The 21,976-nt window shown below is 38.8% G+C and overlaps 1 protein-coding gene across 1 annotated transcript in view; it reads left to right on the forward strand.

The window, feature by feature from the left end:
- The window catches only part of anapc1 (anaphase promoting complex subunit 1), a 50,742-nt gene extending 34,674 nt beyond the window's left edge, over positions 1-16,068 (forward strand). The window contains exons 44-53 of the mRNA XM_070840936.1: positions 2,097-2,183; positions 3,204-3,321; positions 5,035-5,112; positions 5,363-5,430; positions 5,645-5,783; positions 7,723-7,809; positions 11,588-11,683; positions 12,696-12,885; positions 14,030-14,161; positions 15,352-16,068. Coding sequence (XP_070697037.1) covers positions 2,097-2,183; positions 3,204-3,321; positions 5,035-5,112; positions 5,363-5,430; positions 5,645-5,783; positions 7,723-7,809; positions 11,588-11,683; positions 12,696-12,885; positions 14,030-14,161; positions 15,352-15,500 — 1,144 coding nt within the window. The 3' untranslated portion in view covers positions 15,501-16,068. The remainder of the gene's footprint in view (positions 1-2,096; positions 2,184-3,203; positions 3,322-5,034; positions 5,113-5,362; positions 5,431-5,644; positions 5,784-7,722; positions 7,810-11,587; positions 11,684-12,695; positions 12,886-14,029; positions 14,162-15,351) is intronic.
- The last annotated feature ends 5,908 nt before the right edge of the window (positions 16,069-21,976 follow it).

A 21,976-nucleotide genomic window follows, 5' to 3' on the forward strand; every position in this document is an offset into this window, starting at 1 on the left:
TGGCTTTCAAACTAATGATAGCTACAGCATACTGTAGGTCTAGACCTGCTTATACCAAAGGCTGACAGGGCATAGCAGGTTCTTCTTGCATTCGCATTGGGTTTGCTGGAAGTGCTCCAGTTTTCTCCACATTAGCATGTGAGGTATTATGAATACCTTTGCTGTTGCCCTTGACCAAAACACTGGCCTCAGAACTAGGGTTTGTCCCTGGATGCTGCCCACTGCTCCTAAAAGTGTTGCTGTAAGTCCGATATAGAGGACAAACTCCACCAAATGGACTAATAAAGTATAACTTCACACATCTATATATGTAGCAAAAGCATCAGAAGTTGAAAATGCTGAGCCTAGCATAAAAGTAAAGTGACTGGTTGTTTGAGAGCAATCCTCCCTCTAACGGCTCCTTCGTCCTGTTATTCTAGCAGCTGTGGACCTAAATAACCCTCAAAGTGGGAAGTTTCTGTTTCTTATGTTGCTGTTAGTTAGTTTGAAAGTTGTGAATTTGCAGATTTCAGTTAATGGTCAAAGAAAATCTGTGATGTTTGTTGAAAATGCAAGGCCTCACAGTGTGACCAAGGTGCTTTAGTGAAGCAGTAAAAAGCATTTATTGAGCAGTATTTTGTGAAGACTTCAACCACAGAAACAACAAATTGGGAAAATTCAGAAAAATGCACCTAATTTTAATAAGAGACATGCATAGTTTTCTTTTTTATACTCTTAAATCATCTTGTTGAGGGGCTGCAACTAACAATTATTTTCTTGCATTGATCAATTGCAGACGATTTTCTCAATTAATTATTTGGTCTATAAAATGTCAGGAAATTGCCCATCACTGGTTCCAAGAGCCAGAGGTGATGTCTTCAGTGTGACAGAGTGCTTGTTCTGTCATACTAATTATCCAAAGTCCAAAGATAACCCGTTTGTTATCACATGGGACAACGAAAAGCTATTCCCAGAATCGAGAAGCTAGAACCAGGTAAGGTTTAGTCAGTTATGTTTGAAAGACGATTGATCGATTATCAGAAGAGCTCATGATTCATTTTCTGTGGCTAGACTGTTTTAGCTCTATGGAGGGAAGAATAAAAACTTTAAGTGAAACACACTATTTTAGCACATGAGCAAAAATATAATTGTGTATCATCTGCATAACAGTGGAAATTAATGGAGTGCTTCCTGATAGTATTACCCAGAGGAAGCATATATAAGATAAAGAGTATTGGTCCAACCACTGAACCTTGTGGAACTCCATGTCTAACCTTAGTGTGGACAGAGGATTCATTGTTAACGTGTACAAACTGAAATCGATCTAATAAATAGGACTTAAACCAGCTTAATGCAGTTCCTTTTATACCAATGAACTGTTCCAGTCTCTGTAACAGGAAGTGATTATCATTCATTCCCAAGCGCTGGTGAATTTGGACCACGCTTGCTCTAAAATATGCCTTTTTATCTTCACCTTAACACACTGAGTCTGTAGGTTTGTTTGAATTGTAAACTTGTGGGAAAAGAATGTAATGTTCAGGGCGGCAAAGGCTCTAAAAGACACTAAACATGCCCCAAGCTGCCATTTAATTGAAGAGCATCCTTCACCTCAGTTGGCTGTTATTAAGTACTCTCACATGTAACCTTCCATGTACACACAGCCTCTTTTGTCTGATCCTACTTTATTATAATGACTCCATTAGTCCAAGTCCACACTTAATGCCAACTATTATGCTTAAGAGGTTCTGTTGTGGCCTGCGGTGACGTTAACTAGATTACAAAACACCTATTTTCACTAACAAAGGAGAGAGGGCTTATAAAAAAGTCTTTAATTTGGAGTAATGTGTCTTTTAAGTCTTATGCATTATTGACTTTGCTTTGTGTTTGTTGTAAGTGCAGGTTGAGAAAGACGTTCATGCATTCGTTGTGATGATGAACACTGTAATTTTGTTATTTTCATTCTCCTGTTTAAGTATACCTCACATACCCATTACTGTGTGTACGTGTGAGTGCCGATTGTTATTTTTTGAAATATTACTTTAGTTACAACAAGTGGGGGTGAGAGAGAGATAGAGAAGTATTTTTTATTTTTTATTTTTTATGCTGTCTTATGTTAGGTACACCCTGAGCACCTCCAATTCAGCCATCGCTGCTCTGCTGTGCGCCCTGTACCCACATTTCCCAGCTCACAGCACTGACAACCGGTGAGACCAACACACATGCACGCTATACTATAATATATAATAGTGTATAACTGCTTTATAACCTTACTTTTTGCACTGTAAACCGTTGAATAGTGATGGATAACCTACTGAATCTGGCGTCATCTAAATTATTTGTAATTATTGCTGCTCAGAAATGTACAGGGTTGGATTCCAATTTGGATCCAATTCCTGGTCAGCAAAATACCCAGATTTGTTATGCTTCAACGCTAGCAAATTTCTTATCAAACCTATTATGTCCATGTTATTTTTTTATTAGCAAAGACCCATTTTGAAAACATGCAGATAACGTTAGCGAGCTCCTTATTTGTAGCCGACACAAACCGTCGCTTTCCACAGTTAAAATGACGAACGTCAGTGGTGATGGATAATATCAGCTGTAACTAATTCATGTTAATTCTGTAACAGCTACACTGAAACCTTTGCCTGTTGGTTAATGTGCTCTCTCCAAGATTGTTGATGAGTGAAAAGAGGCACCACTCTGTAATATCACTCTTTTAGTTTTAACTTTAATTTCTTATAAATGAATGGAACACAAACTTAATGAGATTTGATAAGTGGATTTAATACCGGATCGCTAAAATGCGATCAAACCCTACACACAGGCACATACTGAAGATTGTCGCAACACAAAACCTTCCATCTAACAGTGGTACCTTATTTATTATCTGATTTATTTTTTTTATTGAAATCAACGATAGCAAGTATTTTGTGCTAAAACTATTACATTTTACATGCCAAAAAACTACAAAGTATATCATGTTTCTACCAAAACTGAATTCCTGTCAGGGTAGGAAAACCCTTTAAACATTTCACACCATTCATGGAAACTAGATCATGGGTTCTTAAGTGCAGGATGACGCACATGACCTATTTAATGGTTTGGGAAATCTTGAATTACATGGTAAAATAGCACTCATACAGCGTTACAGCTTGTCTGTCTTTACTTTATTATCTACTGTTATCAAAAGCTGTGTGTTGATGTTGCTGTTGCTGCTGCAGCTACCACCTGCAGGCCCTGCGACACCTGGCCGTGCTGGCTGCAGAGCCACGCCTGCTGGTCCCTGTGGACGTGGACTCCCTGAAGCCCTGCTACGCCCTCTTAGAGGTCACCTACAAGGTCGGTGCATCAGTGTTGGTTAGGCTCAAGCGGAAAGCCACAAACATGCAAATAAATGAGAAGCTCCCAATGCTCATAAGCTGCCCTTCCTTTGAACGAGGCATTTGTCCCAGCACTGCTTTAGAGTAGAGGCTGTTTTTTTTTTAGTTTATCCCTTAAAATGGTGTCACTAAATGATAATTTGGAATGCATTTTCTCAATGTAAGTGAAATATGGCCTCAGAGTAGTGAGTAAACAAATACAAATACATTATTCTGGAATATCTAACAAGTGTATACAGAGTGGCCACTGGAGATTTCCAAATCTTTGTCAAATTTACAGTCATCTGGACATTATGTATGCAACATCCAGTTTTGAAAGAAAATTATACAGTTTGGCCCAGTGCAACTCTGACTTCTATTTTTCCTCTGTTAGAAACATCTGTTCTATGTCTTTTATTAATTTTTTCACTTTTTGGTAGCTTTTGCGTGACACCCCTAGTAGTGACCAAACCCATCAAAGGAAAGCATACTGCCTCCATTCAGTTCACTTAAGGTCGAAAAAGTTGGTTTTACCCACTTAATTGTATGTCAGATGTCAGATCGAGGTTTTGGTGCACGCAGTGGTGTTGTCCCCTGTGGCTCAGACATCCGGTGTTGAATGGCATTGCACAAGACTACAGTGTGTCCATTCATTTTGAGATATGTCCTTTGGATCATGTGAGCTCATGTGAAGTAAAAAGCAGACATGCACAGCTGGTCCTGTTGGGCCACTTCCTTTTTTTTTTTTAAAACACAGTAACTTTTAAAAAAAAATCCAACCATATATTGGCTTATATGAAAATCACTGTAGATGTTTATCTAGCATTCCATATTTACTTGGCTATTATTTTCCTCCAGTCGATGTGAAGTGCCCCAGCGCTTTCAGACATGTACATTCAACAGCCACTGTTCTAATGCTGTAGTTGTGTCTTTGCAGATGCAGTCAGTAGATCCTGAATTACAGGAGCAGTAATTTATAATCTCTGTGAGGTTTTGGTGCTGCTCTGTTTAGATGTGGCTAGTTTAGACATCTTGCTTCGTTCTCCAGTTTTTCAAAAGCACTGAGGCAGAAAAGGTCCACGGTTAGTTTTGAACCAGGGCGGGGATGTTGCTGGCCACCCAATCTCAGTGGATTTAAGCTCCTAATATCTTAGTATTTCCACATATAAAGGATGGAAGAAGGTTAAACATGGAGGTTTTCGTCTACAGGGAGGACCACCTTTGGCTTTAATTTAATACACAGCAGAAAGCTCAGCTTCACACTGCGACCACCATCAGTCAATATGTCTCAAATTCTTTTTTTTTTTTTCAATTAAAATATTTGAGAAAACTGACTGACACTCAGGGATAGTCGCCACTGACTTATTCAGTGGGTTGTGCTCTGTGCTATTCTGCATTGCTACATCTTAGTAACATTATGGGTTTCATGAGTTAAAGCCTGAGCATTGCTCACATAGTAATTTAGTATGTAGCAATGCTGAATACCAGAACACCTTGAGGCAGCTTTAGAGTGTTTACAGATGATATGTGAGGGTTCAGTTCAGGAATGGCTGTGGGGTAATTTTCCTGCCTGGACGTGTGGCATTTCAGGGCCCTGTAGCGTCTTCCAGTGGGCAGCAGTGTAAACAGATGACGAGAAGGGTGAGTCTGTCTTTTGCATATGTTTTGATGACGGCATTTCCTGTTGTTTCAGGAGACCAAGTGGTATGATGAGACGACAGTAGAACTGATGGCTCCCACCATGCTTCCTGAGCTGCACCTTCTCAAACGGGTAAGGCCTGAGAACAACATGGCTTCTGGACTCTCTAGTTCAGTGGAAATTCAGTGGAAAACACTGTTCAGTGAAGCTCTCTCTCTGTTGAGGATATAGCCAAGTAATGTGGGTGTGGAGTATTGATAAATGCACAAAATATTAACAGTACTGATTCCTTTTACCACCCAAACTATTTGTAGATAAATTAAGCACATGCTCATATCTTAATTCTTTTATTGTCTAATTGGTGTTTATTTATTTATTGCAGGTAAAGGTGAAGGGGCCGCGATACTGGGAGCTCTCTGTAGACCTCAGCAAAGAAACACAGCACCTAAAGTAGGTATAGAGGGAAATTACAGTGAACAAAGTTTTTTTTTTTTTTTTTTTTTTTTTTAGGCAACTGCACAAATGAAACCACTAAATACACAGTGTGTGAAAATGATTAGGAGACTACCTTTTGTCTACAGATGGATCCAAGAGGAAGCTCTGATCTCACGTATTGATTTGGTCAATTGATTTAAAGGACAATCTCTCTTTTTATTTCCCTTAGGTCCATCCTGTCCAGAGATGGGGTGTTGTATGTTAAGCTACGGGCCGGCCAGCTGCCATACAAAGATGACCCTCAAGGCTGGAAGAGCCTGCTGGCCTCCACCGTCAACCACCGCAACTCTGGAGTCAGAGCCTTCAAGGTAAACACATTGAAATGCCACACATTCTCAGTAACGCCTACATCCATCGTTAGGACTCAGTTTAGTATCTGTATAGCTGACAGATCAGTGAAAAAAGGAGGTACAATAGACTTGATTAGTGAAAATGACAAATGGTGTCTAATAATTACAGAGGTGTTGAGGTATCCTCTATTATCTGCTATTTCACATGTTTGAACACAGCTGCTGGATGTTAGACCCAACAATGTGAGCTCATTGTGGTTTTCAAAATTTGATAAACTAGAAGTTATGTTTGCTGGATTATTCATAAGGTACATAATGTCACATTTAATAGGGAGATTAACTTACTGCAAGTCATGATCATAGTTTTTAAGTTATGTATTGCTGCAACTAATGATTAATTTCCTTACTGATTAATTGTTTGGCTTATAAAATGCCAGAATTAAAAAAATGCCCATCACTTTTTTTTAGAGTCCTTGGTGACGTCATCAAATGTCTTCGTTTGTCCAGTCAACATGTGAAAATATTTTTTTTCTCCATAATGTAAAAATATTTGATTTACAATCCTATAAAGTAGACAAAAGTAGCAAATCCCCACATTTGAACCAGAAGGTGTTTTATCTAAATTAACTAAAGAAATGTATTGATTATCAAAATAGTTTTTTATTCATATTCTGTGGATTAATCGTTTAGTTGCCTAATCGTTGCAGCTCTACTTAAACAGGTGAAACAGCTTGGTCTCAATCATATAAAACTTACCAGAACAGCTTCTCCTATTTTCCTTCTGATTTTCTCTGTTTTTGTCTTTACTTATGAAGTCGTGCTGCACAGGGTCATGCTATTGGTCAAGTCGGCTAGACGCATCTTCACCTCATTTTGCAGCAGATAGATGGAAATGAATGAACTCTTGTCAATTAGAGTCAGTTTGCAAATAAGATGCCTCTAAAATTTTCTTAGTGTTTAGTTTGAAGAGGCCTGTGGAAATATGTCCATGCCTCTGAGTGCAGTAGCTTATCAGGGTTTGTAGCCTCACTGATGCAGCAGGTTTTATATATAATTATAATTTGTAATGTCCAACTAATGCAAGGAGTTGCTCAGCTTTTTGTAAACCCAGCTTCCCAGAACCTGCTTAAAGTATTTCGGTCAGTGGTTTCCTACATCATTCAGAATTTAATTAACGTAGAGGTACAATGTGTTTCCTCAGTCAAAGTGAGGAAATATCAATAATTGAGCCTTAGATGGGGCAGCATTATTCACACACTGGTCTCTTTTGTTCGACTGTCGGTGTAGAGATTTTTTCTACAATGGATTTCTGGCTGTATGATGGTTAAACACACAAATCTTGACATTTACTGAGGATGCTTTAAATCACTGAAACATTTTCTGCCAACATGTTAAGACATGGATTAAAATTGCAATCTGTATCACTTATTTAGTGATACTTGGGTTTGGATTTTGGTATTTCCAGTAACAACTGACCAACACATTTTAACAAAAAATCTGTGCCAATAACTGACTATAATTAGAAGTGAGTGAAATTGAATTGACCTCCTCCCCAGTGGCAGGTTCTGTCCAGTCTTGGCAGGTTGTCACGACAGGTTCAGCCGACTGTCAGCTGTGTGGCTGACAGACTATTACTGGTTCCCTGATGGCCTCAGTGTACGCTGTCAATACACCTGCAAGTCTGAAGGGAATAAAAATAGATAAAACACATAATTTATTCCACTCGCTGTCCTTCCTCCCTTTCTTATGTGTTCATCTCTCCTTCCTTTCTTCCTTCTCTTCACTGCATCTCCTTGTAGCCTTTTCTTCTATACATTCTTCCAACATTGGTTTTTCTCTTCTTACTTTCCTCTTACTCTTCCTTGACTGTCTTTGGTATCCATCCGTGTTTCTGTGAACCTCCTTTATGTGCTAGTTCAAGTAATTAATTTTACAACTTCCTCGTCTGTTTCTGCAGCCCGAAGCCATCTCTACATTCACTTCAGAGCCTGCCTTGATCTCCTTCGCTGAGTTCTTCTGTAAAACATCTGAAGGAATGAAACACGTGAGTTTAACACACAGAAATAGCTGTAAGTGCCCTCTGAAGCCAGTTGTGCTCCTTAATTACATGCAACCATTTTACTGTCCTGAGAGCCTGTGGCTGGTTTTACTCATCTAAAACAATGAATTAATGCATTTTTGTTCTTCCTCCTAGCTCAAAAAATGAATTGAATTTTGAAGCATAAGTGTTACTATTTTCAAAAAATATTAGAGATGTCACAAAAAAAACTAATTTCACAATTTGCTGTAATTAATTGTAGTTCATCTCTTTTTTTCTCTAAAGACTGAAGCTTGAAATAATAGATATGTAAATGTAAAATCACAGAATTCATGTAGACATGTCAACACAAAGTACTATTAAATGCAAATACCATTGTTTAATAGGAGTTTTTTTTAAACTTTGAGCACAGATTCTCTCCTTTGAGCTACACATTTCCAATAAAACCATCAAGGCTTTCGAAACACTGTCAGCTTGAAGGCATATTTCTTATATGCAGACTAACAGAAATAATAACAAAACCCAGGCTATATGTTAAAGCACCAGTTGAATTTCAAAACCACCAAAGCCATTAAAAGCAGATATTATCTTAGAAGGTAATAATTTGACAAAGGTTCTAAAAACACAACATCTCCATAGCACATGCCATCTAACTAATTAGCAAAGACAGAACGAGACAAACCACTGCAAGATCTGTAGGGTTGCAGTCCTACATGTTTCATGTGTAGGCTGAACAGCAGTGGGGAAGCTCACTTCATGCCCACTTCAATCACACACACAAACAGGGATGCACAGGAAACACAAGGGGAAGGGAAAACACCGGAAAATATGAAGCCGGAAAAAAAATGGGATCAGAAAATAAACCATAGAGTTTGGATTGAGAGCAGGAGAGCTTGAGACAATCACTACCAGTGACACAGAAACAAAATGCAGATGCGTTACCTGCGTTCATTTTGTAATTAATTTGAAAAAATGAACGCATAAAACCCTAATATACGTTAGTTTACACACTCTTGTATTGCGATGCACATTGTGTAAATCCATCCCTAAGTTAAAACAAAACTGCTGGCAGGTTTCAAAACAATTATTTACAAAATCATTTTCACCATTACACCACGTTACTTACTGTCTTAAGGATTGGGTAACACATGTAGCGCCGTCCAATCAAAAGCAGCTATTTAAGTAAACAACAAGTCACTGTAGCATCACAAGCTGTACTCTGATGTAACAATGTTACGAAGACAATCAATTTATTGAACACAACTGTCAATCCTTTTTGAATTCAGTTGTTGTTTGTTGTATAAGCACATGTGACAGGACAAGAAAACACTTGGGTAAGTTTTCACAGTAAGTCTGAGAGAATCAGGGACTTTTTACTCTGTAGATATCACGTATTTGACATGTTTTCCTACTGTAGTGGAAACAAAACTTTTCTCCCCTTCAGAATGATATTAACAAACCAGGAAGGAGCCAGGTTTTTTGATTCTCTACGTACTCTGACTTTAATAATGGAAAGTCACGAAAAGGTCATTAAATGTTTCATCAGAGGCACAATGGAAACTGACACGTTGTGGTTGATGTGATTGTGACTGCAGACACTCTGGTCTGCTGACACTCGGCTCCAAACACTTTCCCTCCAGCTAGCTGATTAAGCACGGGAAAAACACCCAGACATGTTTGTTGTTTTTGTCAAAAACAAAATAAATGTATTTTATGCACCCTGCATCCCTACTAATATGGTTTATCCTGAATCAGATCTTCTTCAGGATAGTGTGTTTATAAGCATCCGCATATCTATAGTCATGTGTATAGTAATATGTGAAGGATGGTTTTGACAATTGAACGTAGTCTAAAGTTAGGAAACTGCCAGCACAGACAACAAGAGGAAAAGGAGCCGCTTTGCCTCATCTGTCCTGGCTAAAATCATCATATACCACGAGATTAATATTCAAGCATCTTATAGTCAAGAAAAATACCTCTTTCCATTTTGATAATTGTCAAGGCTGTCTCAACTCTTAATACATATCTTTAGCTTTTCTGAATCACATTAAAATATCAATATGCATGCAAACGCACTCAATGTTTCTGTTATAATAAACAGAAACAAACAGAAAAAATAAAGAAAATCAATGCACACCATGATTAAGACCACTTTATGCAGAGCAAAATGTTTCTGCAACCACATTATCTTTAAGATGAATTAAAATTAAATGTTTCAGAATTTCTGTATTTGTTTTTATGTTTATGTAATAATTATGTTAAATGAACTGACACCTTAAAACATGCGTCTTGATTACATAACAAGTTTCCAAGGTTCAACAATGTCTGTGGTCTTGATAGAAATCTTGTGAGAAAGACAGTCATCCATGACTTTGACTCAAAAGGCCAAATACAGATTACAGAAAATGTTCTCTGATGTGCAGCTGCCTTAAATCCCTCTGAGAAATGATTTGTAAAAAAGTTTCTCGATGGAAATTAAAGGGGCACTCCTGATTTAACATTCAAAGTTCAGTTTACCTTTATAATGTGGACAATGCTACTCAGCCTGTGAAAACAGCCGTGTAATGTGTTTTTTGAAAAAATATTCCCAAAATAAATAGGCACCAATCAAAGTTATGCAAAAAAAAAAAAACATCCAGGTATTATTATTTACAAGGAGACTAACAGGCAACTAATCTGTTCCATTAGGACTATGTGGATGTGGTTTGATCAGTGGCCTGGCAACATGAACAAACAACTACTGTCTTCAGGCTTTTAGAAAAATGTAGTTACATCCTGATTGGTGCACATAAGTATATGACATCACCTTTTTCCAACTGTGCCCTGCCAACTTCAAATCAGCCAGAAAGCTAAGAGATAAACACAAATACAGAAATGTTTCATTGAAAATATCCAAAACTTTTCTAACTTTGGCAGAAAGGTTTGAGTCCATGCCAGGATCCCATCGCTCATAGGAGGAAGCTGATTGATGAAGGGCCTTTAACTGTAGCACACTGAGAGCAGGCACACAGCTTTGATTAGCTTTAGAAATAAGGTAACTTTATATGTAAAGCACATGTCATACATGGGATAATTTGATAGATTGTACAGTTAATCATGACCAATACTCAATCTGCTTAGCAATCACTTGACTCCTATTTTCTGAGTAAAGAGGCTGCCTCATGACAGCCCAGAGATAATTAGTTGCATTACACAGAGGTCACTGGTTTTACCTTGCACAGTGAAACGGTAGAAAATTTGTAATGCAGTTTAACACTGCATTACACTAGTACTTTTAAGTCCCTCAATTTCATTCACAGGACATTTCAGGTCACGTGAAAGTCATTCATTTGTGCATAGGAACCCTGTTTAAAAAGCACACTTAAATGCACTTACTGGTATACGAAGAGGGTTTACGTTTAGTGCCAAAACTACATAAAATAGGAACTCTCATGCACAACTGGGGGAAAAAAACCAGGATGCTTGTATGGAAATTTAATATGATGTCTGCATCTGACTGTCACGATGGTATGTGCTCAATGGGAGAAGTGCAAAATGTCTTCAAATGTCAACATTGGAATGCAAAGAGCTATGAATCTGAAAAGGGAAAGTTTAACGTAATCAAGCTGTAACACACTAAAACGAGCTGCAGAAAAGATTTGATAATTGTTGATCAAATCACTAAAATAACTAAAAACTGTAGCTGCTAATGAGACCTAAATGAGCCTCGTCATTTGATCTCTGTTTTTGCTGTCCTGGACCCAGCTACATATTATTACTCACTCACTGACTGTTATATTTGCAGAGAGAGGATACTCTAGTGTTGTTCTCGGCCATGCTGTATGAATGTGTGACGCAGGAATGTCCGGAGATGCTGCCTACGTACATTGCTATTGAACAGGTAACACACACATACACACACACACACACACACACACAGAGTTGTGTGCTGATGCTGTGAACTGGTTGTCCTGGCTCTTGTAACTGCACTACAAATGCTGTAATAGTGACATAACTAAACAATGATAATTTTATTTTTTGCAATTTTTTTATTAAGGAAGCGTTCAGACTATTTTCCTGTAGGTGAGCAACCAGACTTAAGTATCCAAACTGATTTTTCATTCTTAAATGAAATGAGCTGAAACAGCTGCCTGTGAGTTGGGAAATATCTTAAGCATTTGTGCTTTAGAGAGCGATAGGGGTAAAGTCAGATAAAGAATACTGAAATGTAGACCACCAGATTTACTCCTGTCTATGAACATTTTGTTTCTCTACTTGGCAATCAGCATCCAAGAACTGCTTATTCTCTTTTTAACTAAGAACAAAATAGAGGTATTACATGACTGAAGCTGGAATTAGGCTTCTATGGAGATGCATGTGAATGTTTTTGTGATCCTCCGCACAGCCGACCCCACATACCTTCCAAATCTCCCAATGCGAGTTATGCTGGGCGTAGTTGCTTTTCATCGAAGAACTCCCACAAGTGATCTAATAACAGAGCACAGGAAATTAACTTCTTCCTCAGGGCCCTTAATATTTTTGTTGTCACTGCTCAGTCCATTTTATGTTGATAAATGCAAATTCTTTCACAATTGTCTGGCGTCTAAGGGTGAGTTGACTTCCATCTCCTGATTTCTTCTACCTTTTCCTTACACACTGTAAAAATAACAAACCACAAAAATGAAGGTAATAAGATCATTTGAAAATACCAGTGGCAGACGTCCCAGACCTGAAACACCACAAAATCGAATACATTTTCCTTTGTCAACGGCCAAGCTGACAATCAAATGTAACGGAAATCTGTTCATAACGTTTCGAAATATCTGATGACAGATACACTAACAGATGAAAACCTACAGTTAGTGGAAAAATGTGAAGTTATGTCAACCTGCGACGTTGGTGGTATCTCTTAGGCGGTGGGGGCCCTGCGTCGAGGTGACCTGCTGCAGACCTTCCCCCTGTGGCAGATGCGTCTGGTGGTGGAGCTGTGGGACAGCAGGGTGCTGCAGGGTCCCGCTCATCGTCACGACGCCCTGCTCACCTCCGAGTTTCTGCCCGTCATGAAGAACATGGTGGATGTAACGCTCGACACGTGGCTCAAAGGTGAGAAGAGGCGAGAGGGATGATGGATGGATGGATGGATGGATGGATGGGTGTGTGTTGGTGAATAGGAAGGTCAGATCAGTTTGGACCGCTGTGCTTTAAGAACAGGTGAACTTAAGTTTAATGTACTTTGATTTTAATAATCTAGGAGTAGTTTGATTCCAAATAAAACATAAAATATTCTGAGAATGCAGCTGCACAAACGCTAAATAATATTTTCTTACTTTCTTCTTTTAGGAAATTATGATGGGAGTTTTTCACTACTGTCCATAATTTTATTGACCAAATTATTAATCAAGAAAATGATTGGCAGATTAATTGACCATGAAAATAATTCTTACAGCCATAGATTGAATTAAAAAAAGGATGTAACTGAATCAAGAGCTGCCATTTGTAATATGTAAAGATAGACAATGTCATATTTTCTGTGTACTGACACTTCAATGCCTGGCATCTATAAAGTATATAAACTGAAAAACAAACCAAATGTCGGCACCTGAATTATTCCAGCGTAGCTACTCATTTAATGATTGATTCCAAACTTAATGCAAAGACACCTTGAATGCATGAGACAAAAAGATCATTTGGGCTCTGTTGAACAACAGTGTCACTGCAGACTGTCTGTACACTCAAACAAACACACATTCCACCACTTGCTTGCATGTACACACACACACACACACACACTCTACAGTGATAAACTGAGAGGCGTGGGAAACAGGTGGGAAACGGGTGGAGTGGTTGGGCGAGACTGAGATCATGTAAGCAGTTGAAACATGCCTTCACTTTCATGTTTCATGAATCTTCTTGGCTCTGGCAGATGTTTCAAAGGGAAACTAAACTAACTTGACCTCAAACTTTAGGAATGTTGCTTTTCTTTGGAACTCACCCATGAATAAAATCTGTCTGGATCTCCAACTGTTATTTTTTATGATTCTCGTTTCTGTTCTAATCTCAGTGGCACTCCTTTCTCACAAGTCAGTGCTGCAATGACTTTCTGCATAAAGGACACTGAAATATACCCGAGGATATTTATATTCTATATGTATTCATTTGTAAATTTATTTTAATGACGCCGTAGTTTAATATACTTGTAAAAAATGTTTTAAATGCTTGTGTATCTTGTATGCGTTTTGTCTCTCAGACAGCAGCTCAGTGTTGAGGTCCTACATGAGGGGCGAGGCCCTCCCTAAGAACGCCCAGTCCGTCATGTTGGCCTGCTTCCTGGTGTACCGCTCCATCCCGTGCCTCAGGAACACACACACACAGCTGGAGGGTAAGACAAACACATGATCTACACTGGAGAGCTTCGCCTGTGTACACTTGCATTTGCATGTAAACACAGTATACTGTTCACATACACAGCAACAGGAATATAACTCCCTTGCAGCTTTAAAAACTCACTGCTGTAGAATTAGTTACTGGTGGAAAGTAACTAAGTACATTAATTAAGTGCAATTTTAAGGTCCTCAAACTTGTAAATAGCCATTTCAGAGGGTAATAATGTACTTTTTGCTGCACTGTATTAGCCAGACAGCCATAATTGCTAGTTATTCTTCAGATAAAGATTTGAATTAAACACATGTTAAGCTTGTAATATCTAGTATATCACTGAAGATTAAACCAGTTGTTCCTATTCTTTTTCTTCTTATTTGTGACCTCTGACAAAAAAAGCAGCATCTAGTAGGGGCTTAGATGTTTTCACAGTTCCATCAAAGAGACATTTGCTCTCTAAACTTATCAGATGCTTTCATGTGAATAACTGCTTGAGAATCAAAGAGATATTATTCCCTTTGCATTTTTTTTTTTTTTTGCTTTTCCTATAAATTAATTATCCCGTGACCACTCAGGTTTATGTTGTGATAAACCATGAGGTTGAGAATCGCTGAGCTAAACAACTAGAACTGTATTCAAAGTAGATAAAACATTAAAATGCTGCTCACCCATAGGCCTTTTTCACAGCAGACATTTTGATTTGTCGTAGTAGGAAAAGCACAGGTGTTACTACAAACATTAACAATGGCTCTGTCCCAGTAAGTTGTGACAATAAACCAGCATGCACTATGCCAGCACCCAGAAACTAAAGCAGCTAAATGTAATCCAGTCCTACTGTGACAAGACAAAATGTCCTCTGTGAAAAAGGCCTATTGATGCATTAGCATTAACAATCCAATAATGTCATATATAATAATATAATATATAAGTCACAGGGGACATTTTACTGTGAGCACGTTTGAGTTTGATACTATTAGTACATTTTGCTGATAATACTAATGTAGTTTTACTTAAGGATTTGAATGCAGGACTTTTACTTGTAATGGAATACATTTGTTGTACTAGTACTTCTACCTAGGTAAAAGATATGAGTACCTCTTCCACCAGCATTTAAACTCCTTAGATTGAAGAAAATGTCCCACAGGACTGTGATGATGAACTCGTCTGAAGCTCTGTTCTCTCTCCCTGCAGGCTGCAGCTCACTTGGGGATTTATTGTCTCGTAGCAGCCAGCTGGGCATCCCTCTGAGAGACCTGCTGAGGCTGGTACCCGTCCTACTGGGCCCTGCATCTGGACACCACCCGCTGCAGGGCTTCCCTCTTCAAGCATTCTCATCCTGATGCTCAGCACTAGTCATCTTGCTAGTAACCTCTCAGAGATGCAGCATAGCCTTTCGTTCCCACTGAGAGTGCAGGTAGGATAGATAACTAACTTCTACCTGTAACACCTGCGGGTGTGCGCAGCACGGGGGACAAAATGTGACCATAAGAAGTCTTGTGTCTTACTGCATCTCTGCGGCATTGCTGCCCTGCCTCTGAGAAGAACTGAAAATACAGACTGTGTTTCCTTCTCAGCCACTAGAAACTGGTATAACTAAGTTTTGTAATATAATATTTCTATGTAGTTTTTTTTTACAGCATAAAGAAACTTAAAGCTGCAAAAGTGATGCAGAACATGTGCCATTTTTATGGTCCAACAAATCCTAAAAGGGGACTTATTCGATGGATATCACTTGCCCAAAAGTCCTGTGGCAGACAACTTTTCTTCAATGACAGAAAGGACTGATCAGTACAAAAGGAAAGGATTGGGCTGTAGTCGTACCAGTGTCCATGCTGCGTGCCTGAGTTGTGAGAATGAGAAGATGAAGGCAAGACAATAAAACGGAAAAGTACCTGTCCGCTTCTTGAATACTGTGGTTTATTGTGTCCCGATACATTTTGTTTTATTTTTTTACTCTTAGTATGTCCACCAAGTTGAAAAAAATGTTTCAGACAGCACATGCAATTCTGCTGTGTTTTATCTTTCTGACTGCACTCAATTTTGGGGTTTTTTTCTGCGCTCTTTCATTTGCTGAACCTGGTCAGCCTTCTTACAGCATTGTCCATCATTGTTGTTTATCTAACACAGATCTTGTTGTGGTGCCAGTTTTAATTTCAATGATTCATTTTGGTCAAGATCAAATTGAGTTCAGGACCAAAACAGGCTGTGGTTTTTTATTTTGTTTGGTTCCCCACATGTAAGAAGTCCCCTTCCAGTGGTGCTTCTGTAAAAAAGTAACATCCTCCACAGATAAGACTGAATTTCCTCAACTTTTGCACTTAGTGGGAAAAACTTGGCTTTCAGCCTTTTGTGTTTGTGTTTTTGTCTCTTCCACCTAATTAGTCAAATAAACCAAATGATGCCTTTTAAATTGCTTTGTGAATCTCTATGACAACTGTGGAAGTGTGAAATGCAATTATGCATTTCACTGGAAGAAATGCACCTAAAAAACACAAGTTGTTTGCAACTATATTTTACCAAACAAAAGAAATTAAATGGCAAAAAATGTCAGCGTAGTAGGCAAGAACTGAATTGGAAACAGAATCTATGTATTTGTCAATTTCTTTCTTCATAATTTTATGTTTATATTTATTTATATTTACACCAAATCACCACAGTGTGCCAATGCTTTTGTGGTGGAAGACAGACTGTTGGATTTTCTCATACAGTTGTGTTTAGCCAACAAGTTTTGCACGCATGACTGTGGGACTTTCCTATCAGTGCATGAACGCAGCATAAACACCTAAAACTATCTGACAACTATCTGAATCCACCATTTCTTTGGCTGTCACATCAGAGTCAAACTTGAAGTGACGTGAATGGGACAGGTGCATGCTGGTAGTCAAAAACCAACAGGAAGTTGAATAGTTTGGCCCACTTATCAACATTATGGATTTTGGATGTCCAAAATGGAAACCCTAAGGTTGTGTGTGTGTGTGGGAGGATGTGCACTGCAGTGTGTGTGTGCAGCTCAGTGTCTGAGATAATTTCTAACCAACAGCTCCAAGAACATTCCATAGCAAATGGAAAACATCCGAACAAACAAGCGGTCCACACCCTCCGTGCAGAGCTGCAACACACAGAGCAGCTCCTCACACTCAGATCAAAGTCTTTAGATGGTAAAATGTGTTCTACTGTTGTGTTGTGCTTCTGTTTATATTGTTCAATGGGGTTGTCAAAGGGTTAAGTATCTATCAGCTATAGTAAACATGTCAACTACCTCAGGATCATTTACTGCCTGCAAATGGCAATACATTTGTCAGTTGTCAGAGCAACAATCTGTTCTCTACTTGTTGTAAATCTACGCTTCCTCATACCAATGCTAATTCCCCTGGGTTAGGGCGAACATAACGCAGGATTTTAAGCATCTGTTAAGATCTGAATTTGCTGATCCACCCACATCTAAAGAGCGTAGGGCTTCCTGCTGAACAAAGTATTAAACAAAGCTTCTCTGAAGATTTTCCCAGCATATTAACCTCGAAAAGGCCCCAAAATAGCAACCAGACAGCACTCATTTTTAGGTTTTAAAACAAAACTTTTAGACCAACAATGCCTCTACAGCAGTCAGAGTTGTGGGTATTTGACATCCTTATTGTTTCCATCTAAACAGCAGTGCTTCATTTTCTCACCTTTTTGTTCTATATAGTTCTGTATTGGTTGTATGAGAAAGCTGACATGTGTATCCCTCCTGCTTGAGACGATTTAAGAACATTCCTCATTTCCACCAAAACGAGTGCTGACTGAGGAATGTGAAGCTCCTGGGGTCTGTTCTCTTGATCGGCTTCTTACGGGACTGACTGTTTCCTACATGAGCATCATTTTCTGTCAAAGTTTTGATAATGTCACTTGAGACATTTTTGTTATTTGTGTTTTTGTCAGAGCTCTTCTCACCGGTTTGAGGTGGGCGGGGCTCAGTTGGAAAAAGGTGATGTCACTTGTGCACCAAGCCAGGTATTCCTTTTAGGAGAAGGAAAATTGACCTCGAAACGAGTGATAATGTTGCCCCGTGTCTGCTGGATGCCTTAACAGGCAAATGTTTGATTCACAGCTTTTTAAGGTAATTTTAGCTAATTTAGCTAATTTGTTTTTTTGCTTATTTGCCTGCCCCTGGTTAGTGCCGTTGCCTCACAGCAAGGTTTCTGTGTGAAGTTTTACATGTTCTCCCCGTGCTTGTGTGGGTTTGCTCCGGGTACTCCAGCTTCCTCCCACAGTTCAGACATGCAGGTTAATTGGTGACTCTAAGTTGCCCGTAGGTGTGAGTGTGCGTGAATGCTTGTCTGTCTCTAATGTGCGACCACTGTGCTACTTTGAAAAAGCACAGCATACAAGAGTAGCAGAGGTATCCAATCATATTCAATGCTTTAATTTCTACATTTTTTGAACACCCCATTCCCTCCTTTTTCCTAATCCCTGAACACATTTCAGGCACAGAAATTTTCCTTGTTTCAAGCCCTGATGCACCGTGTCTGCAGTAAACTTGTGGAAGTATTAGATTATTTACTTATCAGGACTCCGTCAGTATCATGTTTAGTTGGATATCCAGTCTCACACAGTGTAATACGTAAGACAAACAGGCCGTTTGTGTCGTGCTGTGTGTTTAGCTTGCTGATAATGTGTGTGGTTTCCTGGAAACGCGTGACGTTTCAGACAACATGTCTTACCAAACATTCCAGGGAGTTGTCACATGAACTTGAGCTGACAGGAACTGGGACAGCCTGTGTCTTTAAGATCAAAGTCTGGTGGTTTTATTAGTCCTGGAGTCTCCACTGAAGGCAATTTAAAGGATTCATCTTCTTTCCTGAACTTGTATAAGCTACTTGTATCCCTGCTTGTGTAATGCTGCAGGGCCACAGTTGGTTTCTAGGTAAATGGCTGAATACAGGCAACGACAGAAAAAAGGAATCAAAGGTTGTCTTGTGCTGACAAGGAGATGGTTAATCATGAACTGCAGCTCATTATATGCTGCAGGTTGTTTGTTGGTACATGTGCTTGTTTATGAAATCTGTTCAAGTCTTATCTCTCTATATCTGCAGTCAAACAGACACAAGTGGCATCTGCCAGGTGTGACACCTTGATGAAACTAGGGATGGAGATTAGATGGGTGTCAAAGATGGACAAACAAAGCTGACTTGATCTGGTCTTCATTTCATTGCTGTTGCTTTCTAAATAAAAAACAAACAAAAAAACTTGGCTGCAAAGCTGAAGGGATGATGACAACCGCCCACTGACAATGGCGGTCTTTCTCTTCCACTATTGCTTGGTTTGCCCTGATGTTTTGCAACATCCTCAAGTGACATTCATGGTTCTTGAAACTTGGTAACCTTTATGGTTCTCTGACTAGCAAGTCAAAATTTGCACTAGTCTCGCTAAGTCCCACTCGCTAAGTTGGTGTTTTTACAGCCTGTTTCATCTTTCTCAATACAGACTACATCAAGTGGCAAGTTGAACTTTGATGTCCGACCTCAAAAGAATGAAAGGATGCAGTACGCTCAATTTGCTATTGCTGACAGCTACACACTGATCTTCCTCTGCTCATTTTCATTTGTCAGTATTATAATTTTGTATCAAATGTGGCAAAGTCTCTGTACCAAAGGGCTTGTCGAGATAAGACTGTTCTGAATAGAGTTGACCTTGGACAATGGGGGGCCATGGCAGCTGGCCTGCTAGGTAGAGTTATTGTTTATATTTTATCAGCCAAACTGATAGAATAATTTACCCTTTGCTAAATCCCATCCCATCTGGTGACTGTTGCTTTGCTTGTCAGGCTGTCCACACCTGGCACCTCAATATGATGTTTTCAACAACATCAGTGATAGATATAAAGAAATAATAACGACTTTCTGGGTGAATGGTTCTGAAATATTAGGGAGAAGTAAACAAAAAGGACTGCAGTTTGCGTTTGAGAGCTGCATCCATATTATAGTTTCAATTTATTGGAGGACTATTGTGAATGAATAGGACAAAGTTTCTAGTGTATGTCAATCTACCATTAAATAGATATACTGAACAAAAATCTGAATACTAATAAAATGATATAATTAGTATCACTCTGTACAGGTCATTGTTAGTTACTGTTCAACAATAGATTATTCATGTGCAGCACATCCATGTCTGCTTTCCTCAGACCTCATGACTTTCACAAGGAGGCGACCATCCTTACTATGGAAGTGTTAACCAGTACATATCAGTGGCATAGCTTGTAAAGCATCATCTTATGATGTTAGAGTCCTTTTGACACAACTACCTAACTTAAAGTTAAAACATAGGTTACTTCAAATTAATAGTCAATTGCCTTTCATAATTGTTAGCAATGTTACTAATGTTGACATGGTGTGATGAGCTAGCTAACGTCAACCAACAAAGGTGGTTGAATAACCACCTTTAATACTAACTATAGTAACCACATAAAACTAACTAGTGTTTACTGGTCTCCGACTGTGCACACAGCTATTGCACGGCAACGGCACCTTTTGCTCTAGTAAGTAAGTAAGTAAATTGTTCAAATTATATTTGGTGAGAAAGGTAGGAAGTTAGACTTAAACAGCATTCAAGAGATTGAAAACATTTTTTTTGAAGTGGTAAACTTTTTTTTTTTGCTGCTCATGGCACGTACTTTCATATATACCATCCAAATATTAGATCTTATCTCTTCACAGCAGCAAACATTTAGCATTCACCACGCTTATTTATGTGTAAATGTTGCTCATATTGCAGATGTTGGAGCACAGAGATGCAAAAAAGAAGAAACACAGAATACCAAGTGGAACCTCTACTCTTGCCAAAAGGTGAAAAGCTATCTAGTCATACTAGCTGTCCCTTTGTCAGTTCCAGGGGTGGTCTGTCACTAAATCAATAATACTGGTGATGGAGAAAGCCTTTCTATTGTTGGACTCACTGTAAGTCACTCTGGATTTGATTTAAACGCCTAACAGAATGTAACATTGTGTAATAATGGGGGAGTTGTGTTTTGTCCCAGACCACACTGAGACATGTGTTGGGAAACCGACAGCCTTGACTGAGTGCTGTGTTTGTTAGGACTGTCTGTCTGTATCGAGCCTGTGGGAAAAAGAGTGCTGCCACCAGGAAGAAATCCTGTTCTGTTTGTTTCCACAATAAGCCAATCTAAGCGTGACACAGTACGCACGCCCTCCAATGCTGTGGCTTTTCTCACATCTTGACTTAACTCACAGGAGCGCAAAGTATTGAAGTGCATTTTGTTTTTCCACTTCCTGTTTGAGTGATTGATACCAGTTTGATTTTGATTTTCAAATGTGACCAGAACATAAAAGAAAAGAGAAATGAAAACAGATCAGCGGTACAAAGCTGTACACAAATTAATCACCTGTTAAATATCGATGATACTGACAATTACAATTAACATGTACTGCAATAAGTACAGTGTAACATGATTTTATTTGTTTTGAAATATAATGTAAGCCCACATGCCCTTTCCTGGCTGACTTTTGCTTTATTTTTTAGACTTTTTATGATCGAAGGGGGAGGAAGTCATACATGCCTCCTTTTTGTGTTTTGTAAATCAGTCCCAGAAAACCACAGTGTGTTCATATTTCGGTCATTATTCAGCTAAAATACAGGCACACTTTCATATTGGGCCAAAATTCTACATATAAGACAGAGTTACCAGTACTTGAATTACCAGTACTGTGTCCCCAAATTGGAGATATCATCAAACCTTAATCATAATTCAAATTATAGAATAATTAATAGAATAAAGAGATGTTGTCTGAAAAGGACAACATCTTTGGGGAACAAGTAC

The sequence above is a fragment of the Pempheris klunzingeri genome, chromosome 12 (assembly GCF_042242105.1).
Source record: "Pempheris klunzingeri isolate RE-2024b chromosome 12, fPemKlu1.hap1, whole genome shotgun sequence".
In the NCBI taxonomy this organism is placed as follows: Eukaryota; Metazoa; Chordata; class Actinopteri; order Acropomatiformes; family Pempheridae; genus Pempheris; species Pempheris klunzingeri.